The following is a 26,529-nucleotide window of genomic DNA, read 5'->3' as shown; positions in this document are numbered from 1 at the left end:
AAAATCCCAGAACGCCCTTTATAAAATAGAACTGGGCGCCATTTCCTGAATCTGGCCTTATGTGTGAATTATATAATGGTAATTGCACACAATTGCCTTTATAGAATACTAGTGTACGTCCACCTAACGTTATGCACCTAACTTTAGCCGTAAGCTCCTTTGTCAGCTCAATGGCTGGTATAAATGTGCATGCTAACTGTAAGCAGTTAAACATGTAACTGTTAGGCCACTCCCATCTCTTCAAAGGCCAAAGGTAGTGTACTGGAGGGGGAGGGGGGATGGTGATAAGTGTGGAAATTGAGAGGTATCTAGGTACAATGTATATGGGGCTAGGGGTATGTTGGGCAGGGGAAACAACAGTAATATCCAGGACTCCAATAGCAACAGCCCTAGCTATAAAAGGCAGCATCGTAGAATATTAGTATACATCCTGCTGGAAAACCAGAACAATCAGACTGTTATACATCTTTACACAGAAGTGACAACATGAGCAGTATACCTCACTTCTATTATTCCTGCAGAATACAAATAGAGCCTCAAATATAGGATAAGCTACCAAACACTAGAAACAGGAACTCTGAGAAGTCTGAATGTAATGCAAAACAGAAGAAACAGAAATGCATTTCCTTCCGTACCAGTGGCGAAGGCATTTGTGCAGTTTTGGGTAGGACTCAGCCCAAAGTTGATGGGTTGCCGCTGCGCACCCCCCCCCCCCCCGGGTGCAGCACAGCGCACCCTCCCCCCTCTGGAGCGCACCCCCCCCCCGGAGTGCGTACTTACATCGGAAAGCGGTGAGGGACGGACGGGAGGGCCGATCCGCCCCGACTGCATGTTGCTGGGAGCTGCGTCGGCTCTGCTGGTTCCCTGCTCTCTCTGCTCTGGAACAGGAAGTAACCTGTTCCAGGGCAGAGGGAGCAGGGAACCAGCAGAGCCGACACCCTCCCAGCGGCGTGCACCCAGGGTGGACCGCCCCACCGCCTCCCCTTCCTACGCCACTGGTATGACATTTTTTCTCTGCCCCCTCCTCCCAGCAACCCTCAACTCAAATTATAAGTACCTGAGCCTGTGGAGATCACCAGGCCCCACTAGCTGAAGATGCCCTCTTTTGGTTGGCAAGAACACTCCAATTGGCAACTCTGTCCATAGGCCACTGTTGTGTTGGTCCCTCCCCCTCACGCATGTCTGGGGAGCTGGTGCGGTGGTGGCTCATAGATGGTGCAGCTGACTGCCAAGAGTAGGGAAGTGCTCTGGCCATCCGAGGAGGACCTATTCAGCTGACAGGGCTTGGGAATCCCTTATCAGTCATGGCAGAGTTGGGCAGGCCTAAACTCAAACTGGGTGGGTCCACGTCCACCCATGGCTATGCCATTGTTCTGTACTGTCTAAATATAAAGTTGCCTGGGTTGCAAATTTCAAGAGCTAACATTTTTCAGTCATTTAAATGAAAATAAAATGTGTTCTCTTGTTATCTGGGCATTTTATTTTACTAATCTGCTGCCTTCATCTAAGTTCTTTTCTGGGGTCTCATTTTCTTACATTGTTTCTTCTACACCTGTCTCTGACATTTGATTGTTCCCCTTCATTGTTTTTCTTTCTCTGTTATCTGCATCTTCACTCTCCTCTTTTCCCAAAATACACAGATACAAGACATGCACATTCCCAAAGCTGCAATCAGTAAAAACTGAAAATGAAACACTACCTCTTTTGTCTGGCCATTTTTTAAAGCAGGTTGATGCATGCTATGTATTTAGCTCACAACGTTTCAGTAATAGTTACATTCAGGTACAGTAGATATTTCCCTGTCGCCAGAGGACTTACAGTATCTGAGGGTTAGGCAACTTACCTAACGCCACAAGGAGAGTTGTGGTAGGACTTCAACCCTGATATTTCTGGTTCACAGGCTGTTTGGATTCACAGCCTGTTGCTCTAAACACTAAGCTACTCCTTGTAGGATGTTCTAAGCTCTTTTCCAGGGTCTCCCTCGTATTTCCTCTCTCTCCTTTTTTTCTCCTCTGTCTGACTCAGATCTTTCCTTTTCACTTCTTTTTTTCTTAATTTCTCACCTATACCATACAAGCTTATATCCTGCTAATACCTTGCAGATCAAAGCAAGGCAAACCAGAGCAAACCTCTGGGATATTATTATTCATTTAGATTTTGCTCACACCTTTTTCAGAAGTAGATCAAGGTGTGTTACATTCAGGTACACTGGGTATTTCTCTATCCCTGGAGGGCTCACGTTCTAAGTTTATAACAGAAGCAACGGAGAGTTAAATGACTTGCCCAAGATCACAAGGAGCAGCAGTGGGCTTTGAACTGGCCACCTCTGGATGTCAAGACAAATGCTCTAACCACCCACTCTCCCACTCCTCTTAGGAGGAATAACAGAATATAATTAAGATTAAACATTATTTTAAAACAATAAATTTATGGAACAATAAGGTCTTAACGTATATGAATGGGAGGAGGAAAATATCTCAGCAAGTTCTTTCCAATGCCGAGCAGCTTGAAACGCTAAGGTGAGTTCTTGCATCTTTAATCTTTTTTTTCCCCTTGAGTGAAAGAAAAGAAAATAGATAATTACAGGTAGTCTTCCTGGATCTATCAGGAGCTGCAAACTAAATGTGCAGATGTAGGTAATTGGGGGCTAAACAATACAGTAATTTATAAAGAAAACAGGCCAATTGAAACAGAACTCTGGCCTTAAAAGGCAGCCAATGAAGTGTAATGTAATAAGAAGAAACGTGATCATATTAAACCAAATATCAGACGTACCACAATATTCTGAATGGTTTGAATTATTTTAAATTGAGATTTAGTGCATCCTAAGTATGCTAGATTATGGTAGTCTAATTGTGAAAAAAAGAAGAGCCTGTACCAATAAGCAAAATGAAACGGTCTCAAGATAGCTATGAACACAGCATAATTTTCTCATAAGAAAAAAAAGATTTTTTTTCACTAAGGAAGCAACTTGCTCTTCCATTCAGGCTGTGCTTTCTACTAATACACCCAAGATTTTTATTACAGTAGTTTATATTCAGTTTCGTCAATATAGATAGAAGCAGGAATAGAATCTGGTTTACAGCTAATATATAAAAACTTAGGCCCCGATATTCAGACTGTAGGAGATAGCCAGACTGTCTCCTGCAGCAGGGCCGCCGAGAGACTGGGCCGGGCCTGCCCCTGCCACCCCGCCCCCCAAGGTTGCAGCCGCCGCTCCCCCCTCCACCCCCTCCCCGAGGTCGTCACCGCCACTCCCCCCTCCCTCCGCCACCGGGCCAGGCCCCCTGCATTGAAATAGCTGTCTCACCTCCGTGAAAGCAGCATTGCAGGTAGCAGAATGCCTCCCTTCGGCCCTCCTTCTCTCGTGTCCCGTCCTCGTGGAAGTTACATCACATGAGGGCGGGACACAGGGAGGGAAGGAGGGCTGAAGGGAGGCATTCTGCTACCTGCAGCGCTGCTTTCATGGAGGTGAGACTGCGATTTCAATGTAGGGGGCAGACGGTCGATGACGAAGGGTAACCTGTTCCGGGGCAGAGGGAGCATGGGAACGAATGACGCTGACCGGCGCGCGGCACCCCCCCCAGCGGCGTGCACCCGGGGGGGGGTTCTTTCGCTGGGGCGGGGGGTGTCCTTTCACCGGGGGGGCATCACGCTGCACCAGGGGGGGGGGGCGCTGCACCCGGGGGGTGGGGTGCATCGGTGATCCGCCCCGGGTGTCAGCCCCTCTAGGAACGCCACTGGACGACAACGACTCCAGTGTACACTCTAACAATATTTTTTCGCTTATTCTGCCTATGGCAGTTAACCAATGTCTGGTAGCGCTATACAAATGCTAATAATAATTTCAAATTTACCACCCCTTTGTCACGTGCCAATCGGCTTCCATATTCCATGGATGTGCTTATGCGGAGTCTTTCCTGCAGAGGAGCTGTCTTAAACCATGCATATAAGTGAATCTTGTACTTATCAGTGGTGCGCTAAACCGAAGCTTGTCCCCATAGAAATTGATGGCGCCAAAAACGGGACCGAAGTACGGCATGCAGTTAAACAGAGCATGCGCTTATCCGACATGCACTTAAATGGAGTGCACTGTGCCTAGTAAAGCCATACTCTGTGTATGTGTGTAATCAGTTATACCAGCCAGTTATAACTAGAGAATGACACAAGGACAAAGGTTGTCCTCGTCTCCGCCTCGTCCCCGTGGGTTCTGTCTCTGTCCCTGCCCCTGTAGGCTCTGTCCTTATCTGCAGAAGCCTTATACACATAATTTTATATTTAAATCTTTTTATTAAAGTATAAAAAGGAACAATATGCTGTGCAACTGTTGTGTATAAATTACAAATAGAGAACAATAATAACAATGAGCAGCTATAATAACCCTCCTTCCCACCACCACCCTCTACCCTTCCAACCCCAACAATAGGTGATTTCTACTACACCAAGGAATCCTAATTCACACTGTTAAAATGTCCAGGGTATAAAATACAATCCGTTCTATATACCCTAGAGGTGAAAAATATGACCTACGAAGCACTGTTATGGTTTTTTAATCTGTGGATAAATAAGAAGTCATCAACAATCTCAGGATTCACTCTAGCTCTCCTGTCTTCCACAGTCCTTCCTGGAATAGAAGTTGTCTTCCTAGAAGATGTGCTGGTAGCAGGATATACAGGATCCCCCATACAAATTTTGCTAGTTGTGGCCAGTATGTTTGCTTTTTCCAAAAAAATCAAAATATTGTTGTAGGCATCATTTAAACATAAATAACAGTCCAGTTCATTAACAGGCTTCAAAGTAGAAAATGACACGGGGCAAATGAAAAAGGATCTCTTTTAGCTTCTAATGATGAGACAGTTTTTTTTCTCTCCTGCTGAATTCAAAGATTAGACGAGAGCTTGGAAGGGGGGGAGAGACTCAAGGATTAGATGAATGTTTAGGGAAAGGGAACTCAGATATTAAATGGGTGCTTAGAGAAAGGGTACTCATATTAGGTAAGTGATTGAGTGGGGGTAAATAAGGATTTGGGGTTTGGGTAGAACATGGATTTGGGGATTAGGTCAGACAGTGGGACATTATGGGGTTGTTTAGGAGAGTGAGTGGGTAAACCAGGACTGGGAAGGAAGGAGAGTGGGGACTAAGAGATTCAGGGCCCGATGCACAAAGGCAGCTGTAAAATACGGCTGCCTCGGTAAAGTTTAGCGACTCGCAAACAGCGAGCGATGCACAAAGGGGATTGCATGCAAATGAGCTGCATAGATCCCCCTTTTGTGCATTGCTTGCTGTTTGTGAGTCCGAATGAGAGAATGGAGTGTTGGAGCTAAGCACCACATGTCAGCCATCTTGGAATGCCCCCGGGCCATTCCTCTCCCTTTGCATCGAAGCATCTTTCTAACTTTCACCTTCATCTTTTCTACCTTTTTAACCACCTTAAGCTCATCGCATACGATCACACCCAAGTCTCACTCCTCTTTTGTGAACGAACGTACTTTATACCCTGAACTGTACTGCTCCCTTGGGTTTTGCAGCCCAAATGCATGATCTTCTGTTGCATTCTGTCTTTCTACACTGAAGACGCTATACATCTGATGTCCACATGATAGTGTCTGTCTGATTGGCTCTGTGAGCTCTGATCCAACCAATCACAGAGACTGTTTCCAAACTTCAAGCAGATGACTGCACATAGCACGCACAACAGCACAACTACAGAAAAACAGACTGTATTTACAACTAAGGCGTTACTGTAGTTCACCTTCCATGACCTAGAGACTCACAATGTAAAGCATCCAGACACTGCTCCGATTTAAAATAGACCCCAAGCGGAAGAAAAACAGACATTTCTGCTATTTTCTCAGGAAATCGGTGCTGCCAGAGAGGACTGAAATACATTGCATAATTTGCTGTTGACTATCCTAAATTCAGACAGCCACATCTGGAGGCCAACTGGGTCACTTCCTGCAGTTCTGTGCTAACTTTGAGGGCCCAGTGGTTGACAAGGATGGGATGGGAGGGCAGGAAGAAATCAGCAGGCAGAGCAAAAGGAGCAGCCATTTCCAGGGCAGGCATTATAGTGGCTGTGCTGGTGGAGTGGAGCCTTTAGGAGCCCAACCAGGACTGTGTGCTTCATACCCAGCAGTAGTGTCCATACAAAATGCTGTGACCTGAAAGAGGAAAAGGAGCATCTGACTATTCTGTCCCTGACATCAAGGGGTTCCTTCAACTTATTTACACCTGCGTTGTTTTTCATTCTTTCAGGAATTCATTAAAACTTGAAATCAGTTTTACGAAGCCATTGACTGAATGGCTGAGTGAACCTTGCAAAGCTCATTGAAAAATGGCCCTCTGAATAGGAGTCAGCATGGGACTGTTCTCCAATATTCTTCTCAAAGACTGTGCTGAGGCTTCTTCCTCTTGCAAGGTTTGGTACAATGTTTGAACCATGCCATATACAGAGCAGGAGCAGTTCAAACACAGGAAGAGGAAGCAGTATGGTCTACAAGAAAAAAAAAGCAGAGGGGAAGGCCTCACCAGCACTGAATCAGATAAGGTATTGGACACATTGCCTAAAACAGGGGGAGCAAGCCAAATTTTTCGGATGGCATTTCTCACAGTGTAGTGACACCTATAGTCTGCTAACCTTGGTAAAAGACACAGATAATGTATTTGCATTAAGACTAGCCAGCTTATAATCGAAAGTGATTGCCGGCCATTTCCCAACACAAATTGGGAGATGGCCGGCGAGCTCGGAAAAGCGGCGAAATCGGTATAATCGAAAGCTGCGTTTTTGACAGCATCGCCGCTTTCCCGTCGCCTCGCCGGCGAAAGTTCAAAGGGGCGTGTCGCCGGCTAAGCAAAGGCGGGACATGGGCGGGCATGGGCGTGGCTACCAGATGGCCGGCTTTCGCTGATAATGGAAAAAAAACCCAGCGATAAGCAGTATTTTGCCGGTCTTTTTATTTTCACGACCAAGCCTCAAAAAGGTGCCCCAACTGACCAGATGACCACCGGAGGGAATGGGGGATGACCTCCCCATACTCCCCCAGAGGTCACCAACCCCCTCCCACACTAAAAAAATAAAATTAAAAACCTTTTTTGCCAGCCTGTATGCCAGCCTCAAATGCTGTACCCACCTCCATGATGGCAGAATGTGTTCTATCCTCCGACAGCATTTCCCTGGTTGTGATGTGGCTCTTGGGTGAGTGTGACACTTTTTCTGTTAGGTGCACTGCAGAGTCACATCAGCAATGCATTGTGGTGGGTGTAGGGTACTGGGCTGTACTCCCATGGTGCTTTTCCCCCTGCTAACTGGGTCAGAGTGTGCCCTGTTTTACTTCCGTTAGTCCATGAGGTAGTGGCCATGTTTGTAAACCAGTTTTAGATCCCTTTCATGTGTTAGCCATGTTAGAGAACTTAGTTCTTACCTTGAATGTGGCTGAAAGAGGGCATTGTACACCATTCTGCCAGCTCTGCCCTACTGCTAATCTCAGTACCAGGAAGACTCTTTGCCAGTGGGGCACAACCTCTGATCTGCAGTTAACTGTGAGTAAACGTGCTTATTCAAATAAAGGACTTTTTCAAAGAGATTAGTGTTCAGGTGGCAAGCTTATACAGCAGCAACAAGTCCTGTCCCTGGAGCACTTTTAGTGGGTACCGCAGTGCACTTAAGGCAGGCGGACCCAGACCCATCCCCCCCTACCTGTAACACTTGTGCTGGTAATGGGAGCCCTCCAAAACCCACTGTACCCACATGTCTAGGGTGCCCAGTTGGTGTCCTGGCATGTCAGGGGGACCAGTGCACTACAAATGCTGGCTCCTCCCACGACCAAATGGCTTGGATTTTGCCGGGTTGGAGATCGCCGGTATTTTTTTCCATTATCACTGAAAAACAAACCCGGCCATCTCAAACCTGGCGAAATCCACGCCATTTGGCCGGGCTAAACTGTATTATCAAAAAAAATATGGCCGGCCATCTTTTTCGATAATACGGTTCCGGCCAACTGTAGCACCGCCACCACAATAGATCGCTGGCGACCTATTTGGCCGGCGACGTTCGATTATGCCCCTCCACGTCTGCTGTGTAGGAAATTGATCAGGAAAGGAACACAAATGAAAAAGAAATTGAAATTATACACAGTATGGGGGTAATTCTATAAAGTGTGTGAAATATTACACAGTCTGTCATCTACTATACCAACAATTATAAACTGTTTTACTAAAATTGAGGATTATAGTGTTGTTGACAGCTTTAAGGTTAATAAAGATAAGACCAAGTTACTATTGTTACATCAACATGAAAATTCCATTCCAAAAGTTCTGCCTTGTCAGACAGCTTTTCTATAAAATGGAGTGTATCTCAAAGGTGCTCCATGGTGCGACCTCACCTTGAGTACTGCGTTCAATTCTAGTCACCGTATCTCAAAAAAGAGATAGTGGAATTAGACAAGGTTCAAAAAAGATTGACTAAAATGATAAAGGGGATGGAACTCCTCTCACATGATGAAAGGCTACAGAGGTTAGGTCTCTTCGGCTTGCAAAAGAGAGGGCGGGGGGGGGGGGGGGGGGGATATGATTGAGGTCTACAAAATCCCAAGTAGTGTAGAATGGGTAAAAGTGAATTGATCTTTTATGCTGTCAAAAAGGGGACACTCAATGAAGTTACATGGAAATACCTTTAAAAGAAATAGGAGGAATTATTTTTTCACTCAATGAATGGTTAAGCTCTGGAGCTCGTTGCCAGAGGATGTGGTAACAGCAGTTAGCATATCTGGGTTTAAAAAAGGTTTGGACACGTTCCTGGAGGAAAAGTCCATATTCTGCTATTGAGATAAGACATGGGGGAAGCCTTGCTCTGGGACTGATATAATGGAATGTTGCCACTATTTGAGTTTCTGCCAGGTACTTGTGACCTGGATTGGCCACTGTTAGAAATAGGTTACTGGGCTAGATGGAACATTGGCCTAACCCAGTATGGCTATTTTTATGATCTTATGTGCTAGGAGTTTATTTGGATACAACTTTGTCATTGGAACTTCAGGCTAATGCTGTAGTATGAACTATTTTTATTTCCTGTGGAAACAGGAAGTTATGTCAGAAGGGGTGGGTGTCACAGAGAAAAGGTTCCAGGACTGGTCCCAGTAGTGTAGGTGTAGACTCAGGAAGAGACATCATTTAAGGTACAATGTGTGTGTGTGTGTGTGGGGGGGGGGGGGGGGGGGGGGGAGGTCAGAGAGAGAGGGGGCGATGCAAGACTGCAGGGAGGGAAGGGGTTCAGAGAGAGGGGCAGAAGCTGGACACAGGATGGAGGGGAGAGAAATAGAGGTGCTGACTAAGTTCAGCACAGGGCCATAAGGCTGGGCCTGGGAACCCCAAACACTGCTTCCCTATATCAAGGGAACTGAGGAGGAGCAGGGATGGTGAGATCCACATTTCATCTTAGTTGCTCTTTCCCTCCCCCTGCTCACTGACTCCACCACAGTCACAAAGGCTTCTTCTCCTCTGCTATGACTCACAGATAACTCACTTGCTGGTGGTGTCACCAGCAAATGAACCATGTTTTGATCATTAAGATTTTAACTAGGTACTGGAACATGTCTTACAACAGCAACATAAATGAGAATTGCTCTTCATGAGTGTAAAAAAATTAGAGAAAACCCAAATTAGTTAAACAAAAAAATCAAACCTGGTATACAGCAACAGTACAGCTCACAGAGATTGGACATGCAGTCAGTCACAATCCATCCTGATGGATGCATCAGACAATCCGTGGCACTGACAGGCTGAGTGCTAGAAGAGAACAGAAACCCCTCAAGCAGTTCCACAACCATGGATGGGTGAATGAGGCTGCCTTCTAGGGTGCAAAGCCCCCTAAGGATAGAAAAATGACTGAAATGTAAGTATGGGCTAGCAGCAGGGGAATAGTGCTGCTTTCCTCTCACCACCTGGAATGGAGAGTGAGAGAAAAGCAGGAATCAGGGTGAAGATGGGGGAGAGAAATAGTGCTAGTAGCCTTGGGCATTAAATTGCCCAGTTACAGCTTTGCCACAAACTGTTTCCCTGATGCACACTCAAAACCCCCTGCCCTCATACTACATAGTAACATAGTAACATAGTAGATGACGGCAGAAAAAGACCTGCACGGTCCATCCAGTCTGCCCAACAAGACAACTCATGTGTGCTACTTTTGTGTATACCCTACTTTGATTTGTACCTGTGCTCTTCAGGGCACAGACCGTATAAGTCTGCCCAGCACTAGCCCCGCCTCCCAACCACCGGCTCTGGCATAGACCGTATAAGTCTGCCCAGCACTATCCCCGCCTCCCACCACCGGCTCTGGCACAGACCGTATAAGTCTGCCCAGCGCTATCCCTGCCTCCCAACCTCCAGTCCCGCCTCCCACCACTGGCTCTGGCACAGACCGTATAAGTCTGCCCTGCACTATCCCCGCCTCCCAACCTCCAGCCCCGCCTCCCACTACCGGCTCTGCTATCCAATCTCGGTTAAGCTCCTGAGGATCCTTTCCTTCTGAACAGGATTCCTTTATGTTTATCCCACGCATGTTTGAATTCCGTTACTGTTTTCCTCTCCACCACCTCCCGCAGGAGGGCATTCCAAGCATCCACCACTCTCTCCGTGAAGAAATACTTCCTGACATTTTTCCTGACATACTCTTTAGCTGGATTCCCTCAAAAATGTAGATTTAAAATTTTCTCTTTCAACTGTAGAGAAATTTGGTCAAAATAATCATGTAATAGCACTGAAGGGGACATGTCCTGGGGGGTATATGGGCTCTCCGAACAGGGCACCTCTCTCTCCATCCATTTCTGTTTTGGCTCGGGTACCCCCACCTGCAGCTGCGCCAACTTTAAGAAATTCCCTGGTTGCGCTGGTCTGGGGTGGGTGGGCTGGGCAGGCCGACCATGCCACTGGAAGAGGCAGTGGCGTAGCCAAGGGTGGGCTTGGGTGGGCCCAGGCCCACCCACTTTGAGCTCAGGCCCACCAGTAGCAGCACACCTATGATGTGGCCAGCAGAGATTCCCAAGCTGAAAACTCCCACCAACTGTCCCTTCTGCATACCTTATAAATAGCAGATCTTCGCTTGCAGGAAGCAGCGACTGATACATACTGCTTACACCGGCCCCACAGCCTTCCCTCTGACGTATTCCCACCTATGCGGAAACAGGAAGCTGCAACAGTGGGAAGGATGTGGGGCCCACATGAGTAGTGTGTATTAGTTGCTCCTTACTGCTGGTGAAAATCTGAAATTTAAAAGGTGTGCAGGAGAGGGGAGATATTTGAGAGACCATATGGCATGCAGGCGAGAGAAGAGACCAAATCACCTACGGGATGGGATGGGGTGGGGTTCTTCTGCCCACCCATTTTGGGCCCAGGCCCACCCAAAATTGGGTGTCTGGCTACGCCCCTGGGAAGAGGGGGTGCACCTCATGGTCGCTCACTGATATTGGTGACCACTCTCTCCCAGCAGCCCCCTCACACCTGACTCATGATGATGATGTCACAGTACCCCCTTCCCTGCAGCTCCCGCTAATCCTGGGAGCCACAAGACCCCCAGAGGCAAGGCAAGGAGGCTTAGTAAAAGACTCCCTGAATGTTTTTATTTCTAAAGACATCATCACATGATCTCCAGAATGTAAGAGAAATCAGACTGTAATAATAACTCACCACTACGGTTATTTTAGTGCACTGCTATGTACCACTGGAAAGCAGGACCATATATTACGTGTCCTTCCCATGTCAATGGATGCATTGCTGGCCTGTATTTTCAGATTCCCAGACTTTAACTTGGTGGTTCAGGAGATCTTATGGGATGGCTGAGCCATTCTAAATGTCCCATGTTCAACGAGCAGTATAGAGGCTAGTCAGGGTCTCAGCCACAATAATCAAATATGTTCCCTTCTTAACCACAATATGGGAGTGAAAACCTGCTGCTATTGTCCCTATTCATTCAGGTTAAATTGTACAGCAGCGCTACGTAACCCTAGTAGCGCTTTAGAAATGTTAAGTAGTAGTAGTAGTAGCAGCTCCAGTGCTTGCTAAAGCTTCACAGAACAAGTGTATTTGGTTTAATTTATTTTAATTAATTAATTAATTTATTTGTAACACTTGTACCCCGCGCTTTCCCACTCATTAGCAGGTTCAATGCGGCTTACGTAGTATATCAGGTTAACAAAGTAATATAGATAAAGTGGAACCTTCTTTTTACAAAGTGCTGATTATTTATACTATTTTTTACAATTTATTTTCTTTTGCATTTATTGTGGTTTTACAAAATAACAGAATTGTCCGCTTAGATTAGCCGTGCTTTAATTTCTCTCTTCTCATCTCTTACTGCTTGTGCACTCACTCTCTCTCAGTTTGGGCTCCTTTCTGTTCTACAGACCAGGTTGAAGCTGTTAACTCTTAACATCTGGTGCATTTTCAGACTGGCCAGGCTTAGGGATGCCTCAAAGAAAGTGTTCAAAGACACAGGTTAGGGGGTGAAGGGAATCTTGACTACTGCACAGTAGCGACACCCAGTTGCCAGACTCTGGATGCACAGAGGAACTTCAGTTTGCAGGCCCCACAGTCAAGGACCCTCAGTGGAATGACTTAGTTGGATGTGAGGGGAAAGAGGGGACCCTAAAATGGGATTCCTGTATCTGTGAATGAAGCCCTATGGTGTAAAATTGGACCCAAGTTTTGGTTTTTCGGGGGGGGGGGGGGGGGGGAAGAAAGGGTAAATGAAATAGCATCGTACAATATGACTGAAGCCCGAAGGAGATGGAGGAAAAGCATCAAGCAAAATAAATGATTCTATATCTTATATAATAAAACTCACCCTCAACGTTCTGAAGACACTGACGTCACTTCCGTCACTTCCTTCAAGATGGGTTCGTGGTGGTAAAGCCACCGAAATTGCCAAGTCTCGGGGCCCCGCCCTCGCGTCAAACATGATGACGTCGAGGGCGGAGCAATGGCGTCACACACCGAGGGCGGAGCAATGGCGTACGGTGCGTTCAGGAGGTGTGGAGCAATGGCGTCAGAACGATGAAGGGGTCGGTAGGTAGGTAGGTAGGGAGGGAAAAGGGGGGGGGGGTTTGGGGAGGAAAACCTTGCTAGCGCCCGTTTCATTTGCTCCAGAAACGGGCCTCTTTTACTAGTGTATATATAAACTGGATACCCAGAGGACTGTTAGAAGATCCCAGATATGTTCTGTCTGTAGTCAAGTAAATATAAAATATACAGGCAAAATGAAACAAATAGTGAATGGTTTTCCTCTAACTTCCTAGACCTGGTACCTCAGGATAAAGCTAGCCTCATCATACAGGACAATAGACCACCTTTCAGCTCTTACAGGTACCTGGGAAATGCTTTTGCTCATCATTTCACTTTTCCACACCCAGATCATAAGAGAAAATAGTTTAAATACTTTTAAAATTGTTTGTGATCTAAGGGGAATCCAAGATATCTTAGTATCATTTTAAAATAAATGTAAAAAGTAAGGTGTGGGGGGGGGGGGGGGGAGAAATAGGGAGATTGTATTTATCTTATTGTCTGTGCTCAAATCAATGAGATTAACACCATTATAGTGTTCTGACTAAATTCCTTTAATTTTTTTTGTTGTTGTCTTGCTGTGCTCTGAGTACTTTCCATCCTCTTATATAGCTCTCATCTGGGAAGCAAAAGTGCCTAATAAAACGTTTCATAAACTGGCCTGTTTTGTTCTTTTTAAGTTGAAAAAAAAAATCATGCAAAAGCTTCATAATACTATGAAGGTGAGAATAACGACTCCAAAATCTCTCCCCTCTCATCAGTTATTTTTCTGTCCCTGGAGCGATCTCAGGGCCTCTTTCTAGTCCCTAATGCTGACAAAGCCCATTCACTTTGATGGCATTGGCACGCGGGAACTGCTCGCATGGCTTGATAAGACTAGAGGGGCCCATCAAACTTGTCCTTTCCCAAGATCACAAGCCAGGAGCTGCAGTAGAATTTGGATCGGGGTCCCCTGGATCTTGGCTCGCTGCTCTACCGTTAGGTTACTCCTCCATTCTTTTGGCATCCAAAAGACTGAAAATGCATCTGGATCTGAATACATGGCTTGCTTGGTGTTGTTTTAATTTCCTGTCACTCACTTTTTCAGACAATCACAAGCTTGAGAAAAAAAAAAAAGCTTTCGACCTTCTAAACCCAGACTCCCTCTTCCCCTTAGAAAAGATAGTTTTGCTGCCACTTTTCGTTTTTACTGTCCTTGAAGTTGTCTTTGTATTTTATTATGGTTGTTTTTTTTTTTTTTTTTAAATATCCGCCTTGGATAAATAAGGCGTGTAAGTAAAAATTCTAATTCTAAATCGAGCTCAGAAAAATGTCATTGCCGAACTTCTGAAGTGTTCAAGCAAATTCAGGCTAAGGCGTTCTGACAGGGAGATCCATACGCTAAACTCTACACACACTTTACTCCTCTCCGGGAGTTTAAGTACCCACCGACAGCCAGCACCTATATGGGACCTGTAAAATGCATATGTAATATAGGAACTTACCACTGGAGAGCCGGGATCCTCTGCAAAGACTAGAGAAAAGCAGAAGGGCAGCCAACGCTTTAATGGAATCCATGCTTGCATTCTCTGCTCCCCTCTTTTATTCTCAGAAGCTTCCTTAAGTTCTCACCACAGGCTTCTGAGCTTGACAGCGGTGCCAACTGGTGATGAAAAAGAAACAAGCAGCTTCCAGGAGCTCCCTCCCCCCCCCCCCCCCCCCAAGACAATTCTTCAGCTCTGAGGATGGTGGGGCCAGCAAAAGTGTGTAGCCTTACTCGCCAGTGCAGCAGCCATCCAGGGCCATTAAAAAAGGACCAGTCCAAAAGTCTCCAGGGAGGATCGATACAAGGCAATCACAGCATAGAGAGCCGCAGAGGGGCCAGTCCAGAGCCTGCTGCATCTTATCACTAAAGTGACAAGTTAAAGACACCCACCACCACCTCAGGGGACGCTGACGCTTTAAAAGCAGGGTTCCTGGCTCGACGGGTCGATTTTAAACACGAATTTATTTATGTGCAGACAGCAGGCTTAGCTAAGAAGGAGGAAAGCTGCTGGTCTGGCTTTTGCAGGTCAGTTCCCTAAAGCTGCAGCAGAAAAGGGGGCGGGGGAGGAGAGGCGGGGAAGTGGTTGGTCCTTTTCTTTTTTTTTTTTACTTTTTTCCTGAGCGAGTTTCCTCTCGTCCCAAAGAATCTGGAACAGGGAGGAAGTAGCTCATATAGTGAGAGGACTTAGCTGTTCAAGGCTGGAAATGACAGCCATGCTCCAGTGCAGAACCAAACCGAGAGGGAACCGGGTGTGCACGGGTGGAAGGGAGAGGAAAGAATGGGGATTCCTTTCTTCATCTGGATCCCAACACTGCTCAGAAGAAGCACAGCAAAAAAACAAACAGTTAAATTACACTCGGGGGATCAGGTTGGAGAAAAGAATGAATGCAGCAACCCCCCTCCCTCCAACTAGGTTCTGTGGAAGCTGAGTCCAGATTAATGTCTTTTTAGTTACTCACTCACTCTCTCTCTCTCTCTCTCTCTCTCTCTCAAGTCTCTGTCCTCCAGTGTTTATTTTTCCTGCTCTTCCTTATCTTCCTGCTGGATCTGCTGATGTGCCTCCTACACACAGACTCTGGGAAGAGGGCGGTCAGGAAAAGCAGAAAGGTTGAAGATGGGTACTATCACCCTGGCCAGTTCCTTCTGCATAAAATAGGTTGAAACAGGCAACTAACAGGATTATGGGCAGTAAGTGCAGCCTTATCTCTCAGACTCAAACACTAGCCTTTTTTTTATTTTTATTTTTTTACATTTGCTCCTTTTTACATTGCCTGAAATAATTGGGTTATGCTTTTAGCCCAGGGGTTACATCAAAGTCGCCAGCTCTTTACTTAGGGACACTGCATTTTTTAAAAAAATTTGTTTGCAGAAACGTGCAGCCTCCCACCATTTCCCTGTGTAAAAGTTTTGTATTAACAAATTTCACAGAAGGATTAGGCATCTCTTTCTCTCAATAGTTTTCACACACTAAAGCAGGACTATGATATTTGGAAATCCTGGTTCTAGTTCCACCACTCTCAGTAAGTAGCCTTCCACTAAGCTTGGACGGCAAGTGATTTGCATCACGTGCTTTATCTTGCACATTACAAACAGTACACATTATTGTTATCAAGTAGAAAAAAAAATAGCTAGATTGATTCTTCACATTGACTTTGTGCTGTCGGTATGTGTTAGGACCTACAGGAGATCAAGTTTAACAGAAAAACAACCAGACAAGTATATAAGGGTAGCTTAAAATTAGAAAGCTAGGAAGGCCCTTGCCTTTTCCAAAGCCTGTTATTTCCTGCACTTCCCTGACAGTGACTGGGAAGTTTGGATTTAAACCTGTCCATAGCATTCACCTGTTTCTGACCCTCATGTTGTTTCAGCTGGACTGGTCTGAAGTTGGAAAATGTGGAAATGGTGTTCCCTGGGGTCGATCAAAAGGACACACAGAGTGGAACCAGAACAATATAAACTGCACAAGTGCTGGGCTATATATTTAAGTAATGCCAGATGAAACTGAGACCTGGATACAGAAAATAATGTGTTAGAGCTGTGTGCTAAAAGCTCAGCACACGGTTTCCTAATCTCTCTATATAAAAAGCAACCCCAACGTTCTGAACCCTCCACGGAAGTTGAGGCGCCCGAGATATCCGGTGTGCCCTGGAGTGTCTGCACCGCCCTCGCGTCAAAATGACATGATGTCGAGGGCGGAGCTATAACACTCGGAGGGCCGAAACACGAGGCGAACGCGAACCCCGAACAACGCAAATAGCTCGGAGGGAGGGTCTGCACCGCCCTCGCATCAAAACGTCATGACGTCGACAGCAGAGCTATAACACTCGGAGGGCCAAAACGCGAGGCGAACGCCAACCCCCAACAAGGCAAGTAGCTCGGAGGGATGGAGGGAGGGGGCCCCTTGCTAGCGCCCGTTTCATTGCGCTCAGAAACGGGCATTTTTTCCTAGTATATGTATAAAAAGAATGCAAATACGTTGCACACATAAGAAGCACAAACATGAGAGAGAGCACAGCATAAGCATGCACCCATGGGTCTGTGTTAGCAACAGCTATATTTGATGCAAACATTTTTCGGCATTGGTGCACGGAGTTGCGAGCATGTACATTATACACATAAAGTAGCACATATGAGTTTATCTTGTTGGGCAGACTGGATGGACCGTGCAGGTCTTTCTCTGCCGTCATCTACTATGTTACTATATTATGTGCATGTGTTAGAATACTCTTTCACACATATATATTAATATTGTTCTGTGCATTAATATTATTGTATTGCATTATAATGTCAGCTGTCCAGCACTTCACTGTTTGTTCCTGCACACCTAGAAAGCTCACAGTAAAGAAAGGAAATATGCACAAAATCCTCATTAACACTGGACACAGAAGAACAAATTCACTTTTTACACCTCCTAAGACCAGGTCTTAAAGCCCCAGCACTAGAAAACCCTGCACTCAGTTTTCAGTTCCAAGCACTTCTTAGCTTCTGGGTTTAATAGTTAATACCTTCATTATCATGGGATTTAAATGAGCCGTATGCTGATGTCAACCTGAATCTTTGTAAAAGGTAAAGGCAGGGCATTTGATACCACTTTTCCAAGGTACAACCAAAGTGGTTTATATATTATATAGAGGTACTTTCTTTGTCCCTACCTAGTAAATGACCTTGGACAAGTCACTTCACCCTTGAGGTTTCCTGAAAATTGGGTCAAGAAACCTTGCAAGCCAGTCTGGTTTTCAAGATATCCTCAATGATTATGCATGAGATACTTTGAATGCAAATCTATCTCATGCATATTCATTGTGGGTATCTTGAAAATCAGACTGGCTTGAGGTTCTCCGAGGACAGGGTTTAGAAACCCTGCTCCATTGTCTCGGATTGTAAATCTACTGGAACAAAAAAATAAGTTGTGTGCACATTTGTAACTTGCCTTGAACTCAAATTTGGAAAGGTGGGTGATTAAATAGAAATTCACCGTCTTACAGTTTTGGATAACTGGTGTCAAAAGCCATATTGCTATTTCTAGGTCAGATTTGCTTCTGATGCTTTGGGCCCTCTTTTATTAAGCCATGCTAGCGATTCCTGGTGTGGCAAATGAGAGGAAGCCCATTCAGTTCCTACGGGCTTCCTTTCATTTGCCACGCAGGAATCATTAGCGCTGGAGAGCAAAAGAAGCCCTTAAAAAAATCCACAGGATACGTCATTAACAGAAACCAAGGGCCCCTTTTACTAAGACGCGTAAGCCTCTACGCGTGCCCAACGTTCACCAAAATGGAGTTACTGCCTGACTACCGCGTGGCTCTTGCGGTAATTTCATTTTTGGCGCACGGCCGATATGCGCATCTGAAAAATATTTTTTATTTTTGGACGCACATAACGGATGTACGCCAAGTGGCATTTGACGCGTGTAGGTCATTACCACCCAGATTCTTTACCGCTAGGTCAATGGCTGGCGGTAAGGTCTCAGACCCAAAATGGACATGTGGCAATTTTGATTTTGCTGCACGTCCATTTTCAGCAAAAAAAAAAAAAAAAGAGGCCTTTTTTATAGGCGCGCTGAAAAATGGATTGGCGTGCGCCCAAAATCTGCGCCTACACTACCGCAAGCCATTTTTCAGCGCACCTTTGTAAAAGGACCCCCAAGAGTTAATCGTGTTACTTTGTGGCAGCAATGAGACTGGTGACTGATACACCAGACTAACCTGTTCAAAAAGACGTATCAAAAGGATCCTTCATAAATGACCTGACATCAAAACTTTATCAGAACAAGTTAACATTGAACTCTTTTTATGTTTTTATTTTTATTTGTTTACTTCAATCACATTGTCACTATTGAACGTTATAGATCACCCCTTGATTTCTACTGCCTGAAATGAACTGTATATTTATTTACTTCTAATTTATTTTGTATTTTCTGTACTTTAAATGCGATAATACTCTGCATTTCTCATTCCGGAAATGGCGTTTGCCATACATTGAGCCTGCAAAGAGGTGGGAAAATGTGGGATACAAAGGCAGCAAATAAATAAATAAATACACAAAGAACAACCTGTTGGGTAGATTTGAACAGAAAGACTTCAGCTGGGATTTCAGACCATTTTTGACTAGCCAAACTGCAACATGTTTGCAAAATCCTGTCAGTTTATGACCTTTCTTTGCTGATGTGGAATTCAGAATGGGCTTTTCCAGTTTGATTAATTCAAGCTTTCAGCTGCTTTACTACAACAGCCCACGTGGTTGGGACAGAGGCAAGTTTATTGATTGCTCTGATGATCTATTGCTTAAAAAATATTTTAAAATTGTATGCGCAAGAGAGCAGCAGAACGAGAAATGCAGATATAACTTAAAACTCAACATGCATAAGATTACTGTAAAATCAGGGGGAGACATTTGCTGTTTTAAGCTGGGTGGTAGACTCTGGAATAACCTGCTTTAATAATGCTGACAGACAGATGCCACATTCTGGGGCTAAATGCATTAATATATCTAGACTGGAGGGAACTGTATTAAGCTAACATGAAATGTTATCCAGTCTAGGTGTCAGTCTGGCCTTTCTTAGTTTTGCACTATTCAAACATCTTGCCCATCTCACTCAGGGGCCCTTTTATAAAGCTGTGGTACGCACTAACATGTGTTTACCACAGCTTAAAATGGCGTACTGCCGGGCACACTGAAGCACCCTGCGGTAACTTTTGAATGTGTGCACAGAAACCATATGCTAAAATATTTTTAACATTTTTCATAGAGAGGTGTGTCTGGGAGGAGGGAGAGAGGGGCTGCATCTATACCAATCAGTGAGTCGGCATTTCCTTGCGCTAACTGATTAGTACAGGTTTAGCATTTGAGTCCCTACTGCCATAGGCGCCTGGTATAAGAGGCTTGGAGAGGCTAAGCCTCCCCTGCTGTGCTCTGAGGGGTTTAAATTGTTGATTTACCTCCATCCTCACAGCAGGAGCTGCTGTGAAAGCCCTGTAGCCTTGTGTAACCAGTTGTAGAAATTGGTTTATGGTTTGTTTACCTTACTGCTGGGAGAGCAAGGGGGGTTGGCTGGAGGTGTCCTGGGTTGCCAGGGAGATATTTAACAAGGATGACTTCCTGACCTGCACTGAGGACAGATAGCAGCAGAATCGGATACTGGACCAGCATTATCAGAAAAAGTCACCAGACAACAAAGGTAGAAAAGATCATTTTATTTTCATTATAGTGTTTGGAATATGTCCACTTTGAGAATCAGGTGCTCAACATTAAAAGTTTATATTTATTTACTTATTTATGGCATTTTATCCCACATTAAACATGAATTAGGGTGTTTTGTGGCTCTACATGAGAATTGTGATGATATGATCCCTTGTTTCATATTGTTGACGGTCTGCATTTTCCATATGCTGGTATATTGGTGTATTAGGTTCTGCCCAGTGCAATATTTATGGTACAGTAAGGTTCTGAGTGTGTTTTTGCACAAAGTTGTGCATAGTGTTTTGCAGTTGAGCGATTGTGCTTAGAATATGCTGTGAGCAACCACTTTATTCTTTGACATATGATACATATCTAATATCTACATTTAATAAGGTATTAATTGTGACTTATTTTTATTTATTTATTTTTTCTGTGTTATCAGACAATTATGGCTTTAAGCTCCACCCCTGGCCCCACCCCTAACCCCGCCCCCTTTAGCCTCCCCAAACAGTTGGGCCACCGACCGCCTATGCCTACTGCCTACAAAATAGGTGGCATTAGGGGCTCATATGCTCATGGGAAAATTAGTGCATGACTACGCTCAACGGTAAGTATGGGGATGAGATACTTAAATCAGCCACATGAATGTAAATATACAAAAGGTTCTCAATACTTGAAGCAAATACACTTATTGATTTTCGGAGGAAAAGGCCTCGAGAAACCCCTTGACACATAAAAAGGTCTTATAAGGAGTTGGACTTCCTCATCAGCGGCCAGAAAAACCTCCGTATAGGGTAAAACTTTGCTATAGTTTTTCAATCTTAGACTTTTAAACTCAGCCAATCAATGATTAAATGAACTTAGCTTAATTGTAGTCGATCTCTGTGTTTTCCTGTTGACATTGACCGTGATCAATGAGGAAGTCCAACTCCTTATAAGACCTTTTTATGTGTCAAGGGGTTTCTCGAGGCCTTTTCCTCCAAAAATCAATAAGTGTATTTGCTTCAAGTATTGAGAACCTTTTGTAAAATTAGTGCATGGCCATAATGGGAGAGCAAGAAACTCGGCCATTTTACCCCTGCAATAAAAATGGCCTTAGCATGCAGGAAAGACCTATAACCCATCCAGTTTATTTTTTTTCCCAAATCATAGTTCTCCAGCTAACTCAAAACCTATTTGTCTTTTGACTATGTATCTTAACTACATTGTAAGCTCTATGGAGCAGGGACCATCTCCTCTGAATATCTGTATAGTGCTGCATATATTTGCTATGCACTATACAAATAATAGTAATAACCCAAGGAATCCTGGTATCCAGCAGAGATTGCCAGGAAGTAAGGATGAGGACAGTGAATGAGTTTAATTACCAGAAGCTGTGGGAGGGGAGGGGGCAGATACATATGGATCGAATTTCCAGATCTTTCAAGTATCTAGTGATACATCTTCTCAAGGAGCTCTTGGTCCTTATCTGCCAACATATTCAATGTTGCTGCCAGTGTCTTTCATTGTATGAAAGGACAGGGAATGGCGACTATGTATCCTGAGACAAGACTAGCTGGAAATGTTTGACACAAGAGGAAATCCTGTTTAGAAGTCCTTTTCATCTCATAGACAATGCTGTTTCTGAAATAATTACTAGACCTCTGCATGGGTCACTGCACATCATGGATCAAATGTGGATAGTTTAAAGAAACTTCTCCACCCCACCCCCAAACCGGAACCTTGTCAATTGAATTACTTGTCACCAGTCCTACAGGTCTTCTGTTCATCACATCTTGGACCCAACATCTGGGGAACCTCAAAGCATCCTATGGGTGGTCTGCTGCCCATGATAATAAAAAGAGACAGAGGCAATAAGTGGTTTGGAGAGTTTAAGAAAATAACTTTCGCTTTTGTTTCTATAACCACTGTTTTACAAGTTTGTTTTTTGTAAGTAACATGAAAGCTTAAGTAATTTGGCTCACCTTAAGTGGACCTGGGGTCCTTCACCGACATCCTTTTTAATTTAATACAGATCTCTGTTACTTGCAAAGTTTATGATGAGAAATGCAGCTGATGCGTAGGTATATTGGAGTGACTGTACCACCATAATTAATAGAACAGAGATGGAAAAAAATGTGAAGAATAATGGAGTGGAGGTGGAGGAAAAAGACCAAAAGCAGGGGGAATAATGCTTTCCACATGATTTACTTTTTGATCTATCAGATGTAACATCACGATGAAAGGAAACGGAGGGAGACAGCTTGGATGTTCTTTACTTCCTTAGTGTCTTCATTTACAGTTAACATAGTAACATAGTAGATGACGGCAGAAAAAGACCTGCACGGTCCATCCAGTCTGCCCAACAAGATAACTCATATGTGCTAATTTTGTGTATACCCTACTTTGATTTGTACCTGTGTTCTTCAGGGCACAGACCGTATAAGTCTGCCCAGCACTATCCCCGCCTCCCACCACCGGCTCTGGCACAGACCGTATAAGTCTGCCCAGCACTATCCCTGCCTCCCAACCACCAGTCCCGCTTCCCACCACCGGCTCTGGCACAGACCGTATAAGTCTGCCCAGCACTATCCCCGCCTCCCAACCACCAGCCCCGCCTCCCGATCTTGACTAAGCTCCTGAGGATCCATTCCTTCCGCACAGGATTCCTTTGTGCTTATCCCACGCATGTTTGAATTCTGTTACTGTTTTCATTTCCACCACCATTTTCATGGAAGAACTGGCACATATTTTTTGAATAAAAATCAGATCAAACCTTTCAAATATTATTGATACATTGATGACATTTGTATGATCTCTGGCCAGAAGGTAAAGAGACTCGCAATTTCACAACTCTGTTAACGCTTGCCATCTTTCAATGGGCTACCACAGCTGCTGTCACAGTTATGACAATGACAAGCTGTGGGGGAGGAGGAGGGTAGTGTAGGACCAGGGAAGAGTGGAAGGGGGCGAGAACAAGAGGATTGGTAGGGAAATGAAGAGGGACTAGGGCAAGAGGCTGGGAGGGATAGGGGAAAATGCAAAGGAGAGAGAAACCACTCCACAGCAACACACCCACATTCTCCTTTCCTCTGATATCCCACCATGGTGAAAGACATTGGTCTCCTTCCCACTCTATCCCCATTAATCCAGATCACCTGTTCATACATCCTCTGCTATCCCACTAAAACACACTTTATCAAGGTTGTTTCAGTGAAATCCTCCACACTGCCTAAGGCTCTCATGATCAAACCCCGGCGCTATTTTAGATAGCGGTCTGGAAATACAGCTCTTCCAACGCCGTAGTAGCATGGTGTAGCGGTATGGCATGATCAGAAGTTAATATAGGCAAAACTATGCAGCAGTGTAGTGGCGCTAATTCCTGTAAATGAAGCTAAGTAGCCGGGACGCATGCGCACTAATCAGACGTGCAACGCTAAGAACAGCACGCATGTGCGTAGGGGTGCTTGTCGTTTTGTTATAAAGTGCGTCCTGTCGTAAAGAGGGTTTAACCGCATAGTGCCATATAACATCGGTTGCCTGTTGATCGAGGTGGCTATGCTTTTGTTTGTTGTTTTCTAGAGGGTGTATTTTATTTAACATTTTATTTACAATCGTGTAAATAAAATCGTGAATAGAGGGGTGGGGGAAATTGTCATTATGGAGCATTATGGGGAAAATGCACCACAACCTTTTCTTGTTTTAATAACTATTTTATATCAGAAGTGAGTTTTATGTATTCCATATTGTTGAAAGTCTCTTTGCTGAAATTTGAAAAGTGCAGATTATAAATATGTAAGTAAATTACATTTACCTGTGATTGGGGGGGGGGGGGGAAGAGATTTTCAGCACAGATTTTCCTACAGATAAAGTGGAAAATGTACTAACTATAATATCCTACACAGGATGATGTGTGCCAAGTCTATATTATATACTCTTTTTATATTTAGCATTTTATATATATTTAATAATTGTTCAAATCACTGAAGCCCAAATTTATTCACAAAAGCTGGAAAAGGCGCAAAGGAGAAAAAAAGGACCTCAGTAAGCTATGCTTTGTTGCACAGAATGACAATTTGATAATCACCCTAACTGGGTTACAATTTTGTCCATATCACAGTACATAGAATCAACCATTAGTCCAGAAAAAAACCCTCCAACATATTTTAAGAGGCTGCTCCTAGTAAAAAAAATTATCAAAATCTTCAATTAATTATCTTCAATTAAATCTTCAAAACCTCTTGCAACTTTGGGCTTCAATATGAAAAAACTAGTAAAACAGGCCCGTTTCTGACACAAATAAACGGGCGCTAGCAAGGTTTTCCTTGGAGTGTGTATGTTGCAGAGTATGTGTGAGATTGACTGTGTGTGTGAGAGAGAGAGAGAGAGTGAATGTGCGAGTGTGTGTGTGTGACAGAGAGAGAGTGAGACTGCTGTGTGCGAATGTGTCTCCTCTGTCCCCCCCTCCAGCCACCTAGCAATTCTCCTCTCTCCCCTGCTCCCCTCTACCCATCCAGTGATTCTACTTTTTCCCTTGCCCCCCTCCAGCCACTCAGTGAGTCTCCTCTGTCCCCTGCTCCCCCTCCAGCCACCCAGCGAGTCTCCTCTGTTCCCTGTCCCCCTCCAGCCACCCAGCGATTCTCCTCTCTCCACTGCCCCCCTCCAGCCACCCAGCGATTGTCCTATCTCCCCTGCCCCCCCTCCAGCCACTCCTCCACTTTAATCAGCATATATTAAATTCCCCCCATGTGCTACAGAAAAGCACCGAGCACATCCTATATAATAAAACACACCTCCAATGTTCTGAAGCCGAGAAAGTGAAGCCTTCAAGCCTTGAAGCATTCGTGCGCTCTGTAAGGCTCCATCTCCTCAATTGACGACATGTAGTTCCGGAATGTTGCAGGAATGCTTCAAGGCTTGAAGGCTTCACTTTCTCGGCTTCAGAACGTTGGAGGTGCGTTTTATTATATAGGATACTTCATCCACAATTATTTTGCTAATTGAACAAAAGAATCATTAGCTATTGTGGGGCCCTTTTACTAAGCTGTGGTAAAAAAAAAAAAATCACACTGGGCCATTTTTTTACCACGGTGGATAAAAAGGCCTTTTTAAAATGGGCCAGTAAATGGCAGTGTGCTAATATTAAAAGTAGCGCACGGCTATTTACTTCCTGAGCCCTTACCACCACCTATTTACTTGGTGGTAAGGGCTCACACGCTACTTGTGCGGCAATCAGGCAGTGTGCGGCGATGTGGCCGTGCTGCCAATTACTGCTGGGAATGTCCTCCGTGGTAGACAATAGAAATTATTTTATACTGCGGGAAACAGTGCACACCAACTTCGGAATTACCAGCGGGCACCCGTGCTACCATGGCAGTACTGTTGATTTGGCATGCGCTACCCATGCATTAGCCATATCGCAGCTTAGTAAAAAGGCCCCTCAATTTGTAAAATACCAAGGAGAGTTATGCATGTAACTGAAGCTTAGTGCTAATTAGCACCAATTATAGCCAATTATCAGTTGTTAATGCCAATTAGCAGCTAATTTAACAATTAATTTATGAGCATAAACTGTTGTTGTCCTATGACTTGTGCACACAAGTTTATAGAAGTAGGGGGATAGTGGCAATATTCAGCCGCTATCTAAATAGCTGAGAAGTTTAAAATATCAGAGCAATAACGCTGTCCTAACTTCAACCATGTACCTACTTGTATAGTGGCTGAACATCGCTACTGTCTATATAGCTCAGTGGCTACACCTATAGTCTGCAGTGCTGAATAGACGTGACCAGAAGTAAACCTCACAGCTAGATTTTTTTAAAATATTGAACTGTTTATATTTCATAATCCTCCATGCAGAGTGATATCCGCTGTCTCTTATCACACCAATCACCCTCCTTCTGTACATGCAATGGACAATACAGAGTTCAAACAGAAACTGCTTTTCCATCTTGGCAAGTTCAATACTTATAGCCCCATGAACACTATACAGAACATAAGAGTAGGCATACTGGGTCAGACCAATGGTCCATCTAGCCCAGTATCCTGTTTTCCAAACAGTGGCCAAGCCAGGTCACAAGTACCTGGCAGAAACTCAAATCATGGCAACACTCCATACTACAAATCCCAGGGCAAGCAGTGGCTTCCCATGTCTGTCTCAATAGCAGACTATGGACTTTTCCTCCAGGAATTTCTCCAAACATTTTTTTTTAAACCCAGATAGGCTAACCGCTGTTACCACATCCTCTGGCAAAGAGTTTCAGACCATAACTATTTGTTGAGTGAACAAATATTTCCTC

General features: G+C 44.6%; 1 protein-coding gene across 1 annotated transcript in view; it reads right to left on the bottom strand.

Moving 5' to 3' along the window:
- The window catches only part of LAYN (layilin), a 39,457-nt gene extending 24,350 nt beyond the window's left edge, over nt 1-15,107 (bottom strand). Inside the window, exon 1 of the mRNA XM_030220751.1 lies at nt 14,535-15,107. Within this exon, the coding sequence (XP_030076611.1) occupies nt 14,535-14,607 (73 nt within the window). The 5' untranslated portion in view covers nt 14,608-15,107. The remainder of the gene's footprint in view (nt 1-14,534) is intronic.
- Nucleotides 15,108-26,529: the final 11,422 nt, after the last annotated feature.

The sequence above is a fragment of the Microcaecilia unicolor genome, chromosome 12 (assembly GCF_901765095.1).
Source record: "Microcaecilia unicolor chromosome 12, aMicUni1.1, whole genome shotgun sequence".
In the NCBI taxonomy this organism is placed as follows: Eukaryota; Metazoa; Chordata; class Amphibia; order Gymnophiona; family Siphonopidae; genus Microcaecilia; species Microcaecilia unicolor.
The sequence above is the reverse complement of the archived record's forward strand: the minus strand, read 5'-3'. Positions and strand labels throughout refer to the sequence as shown.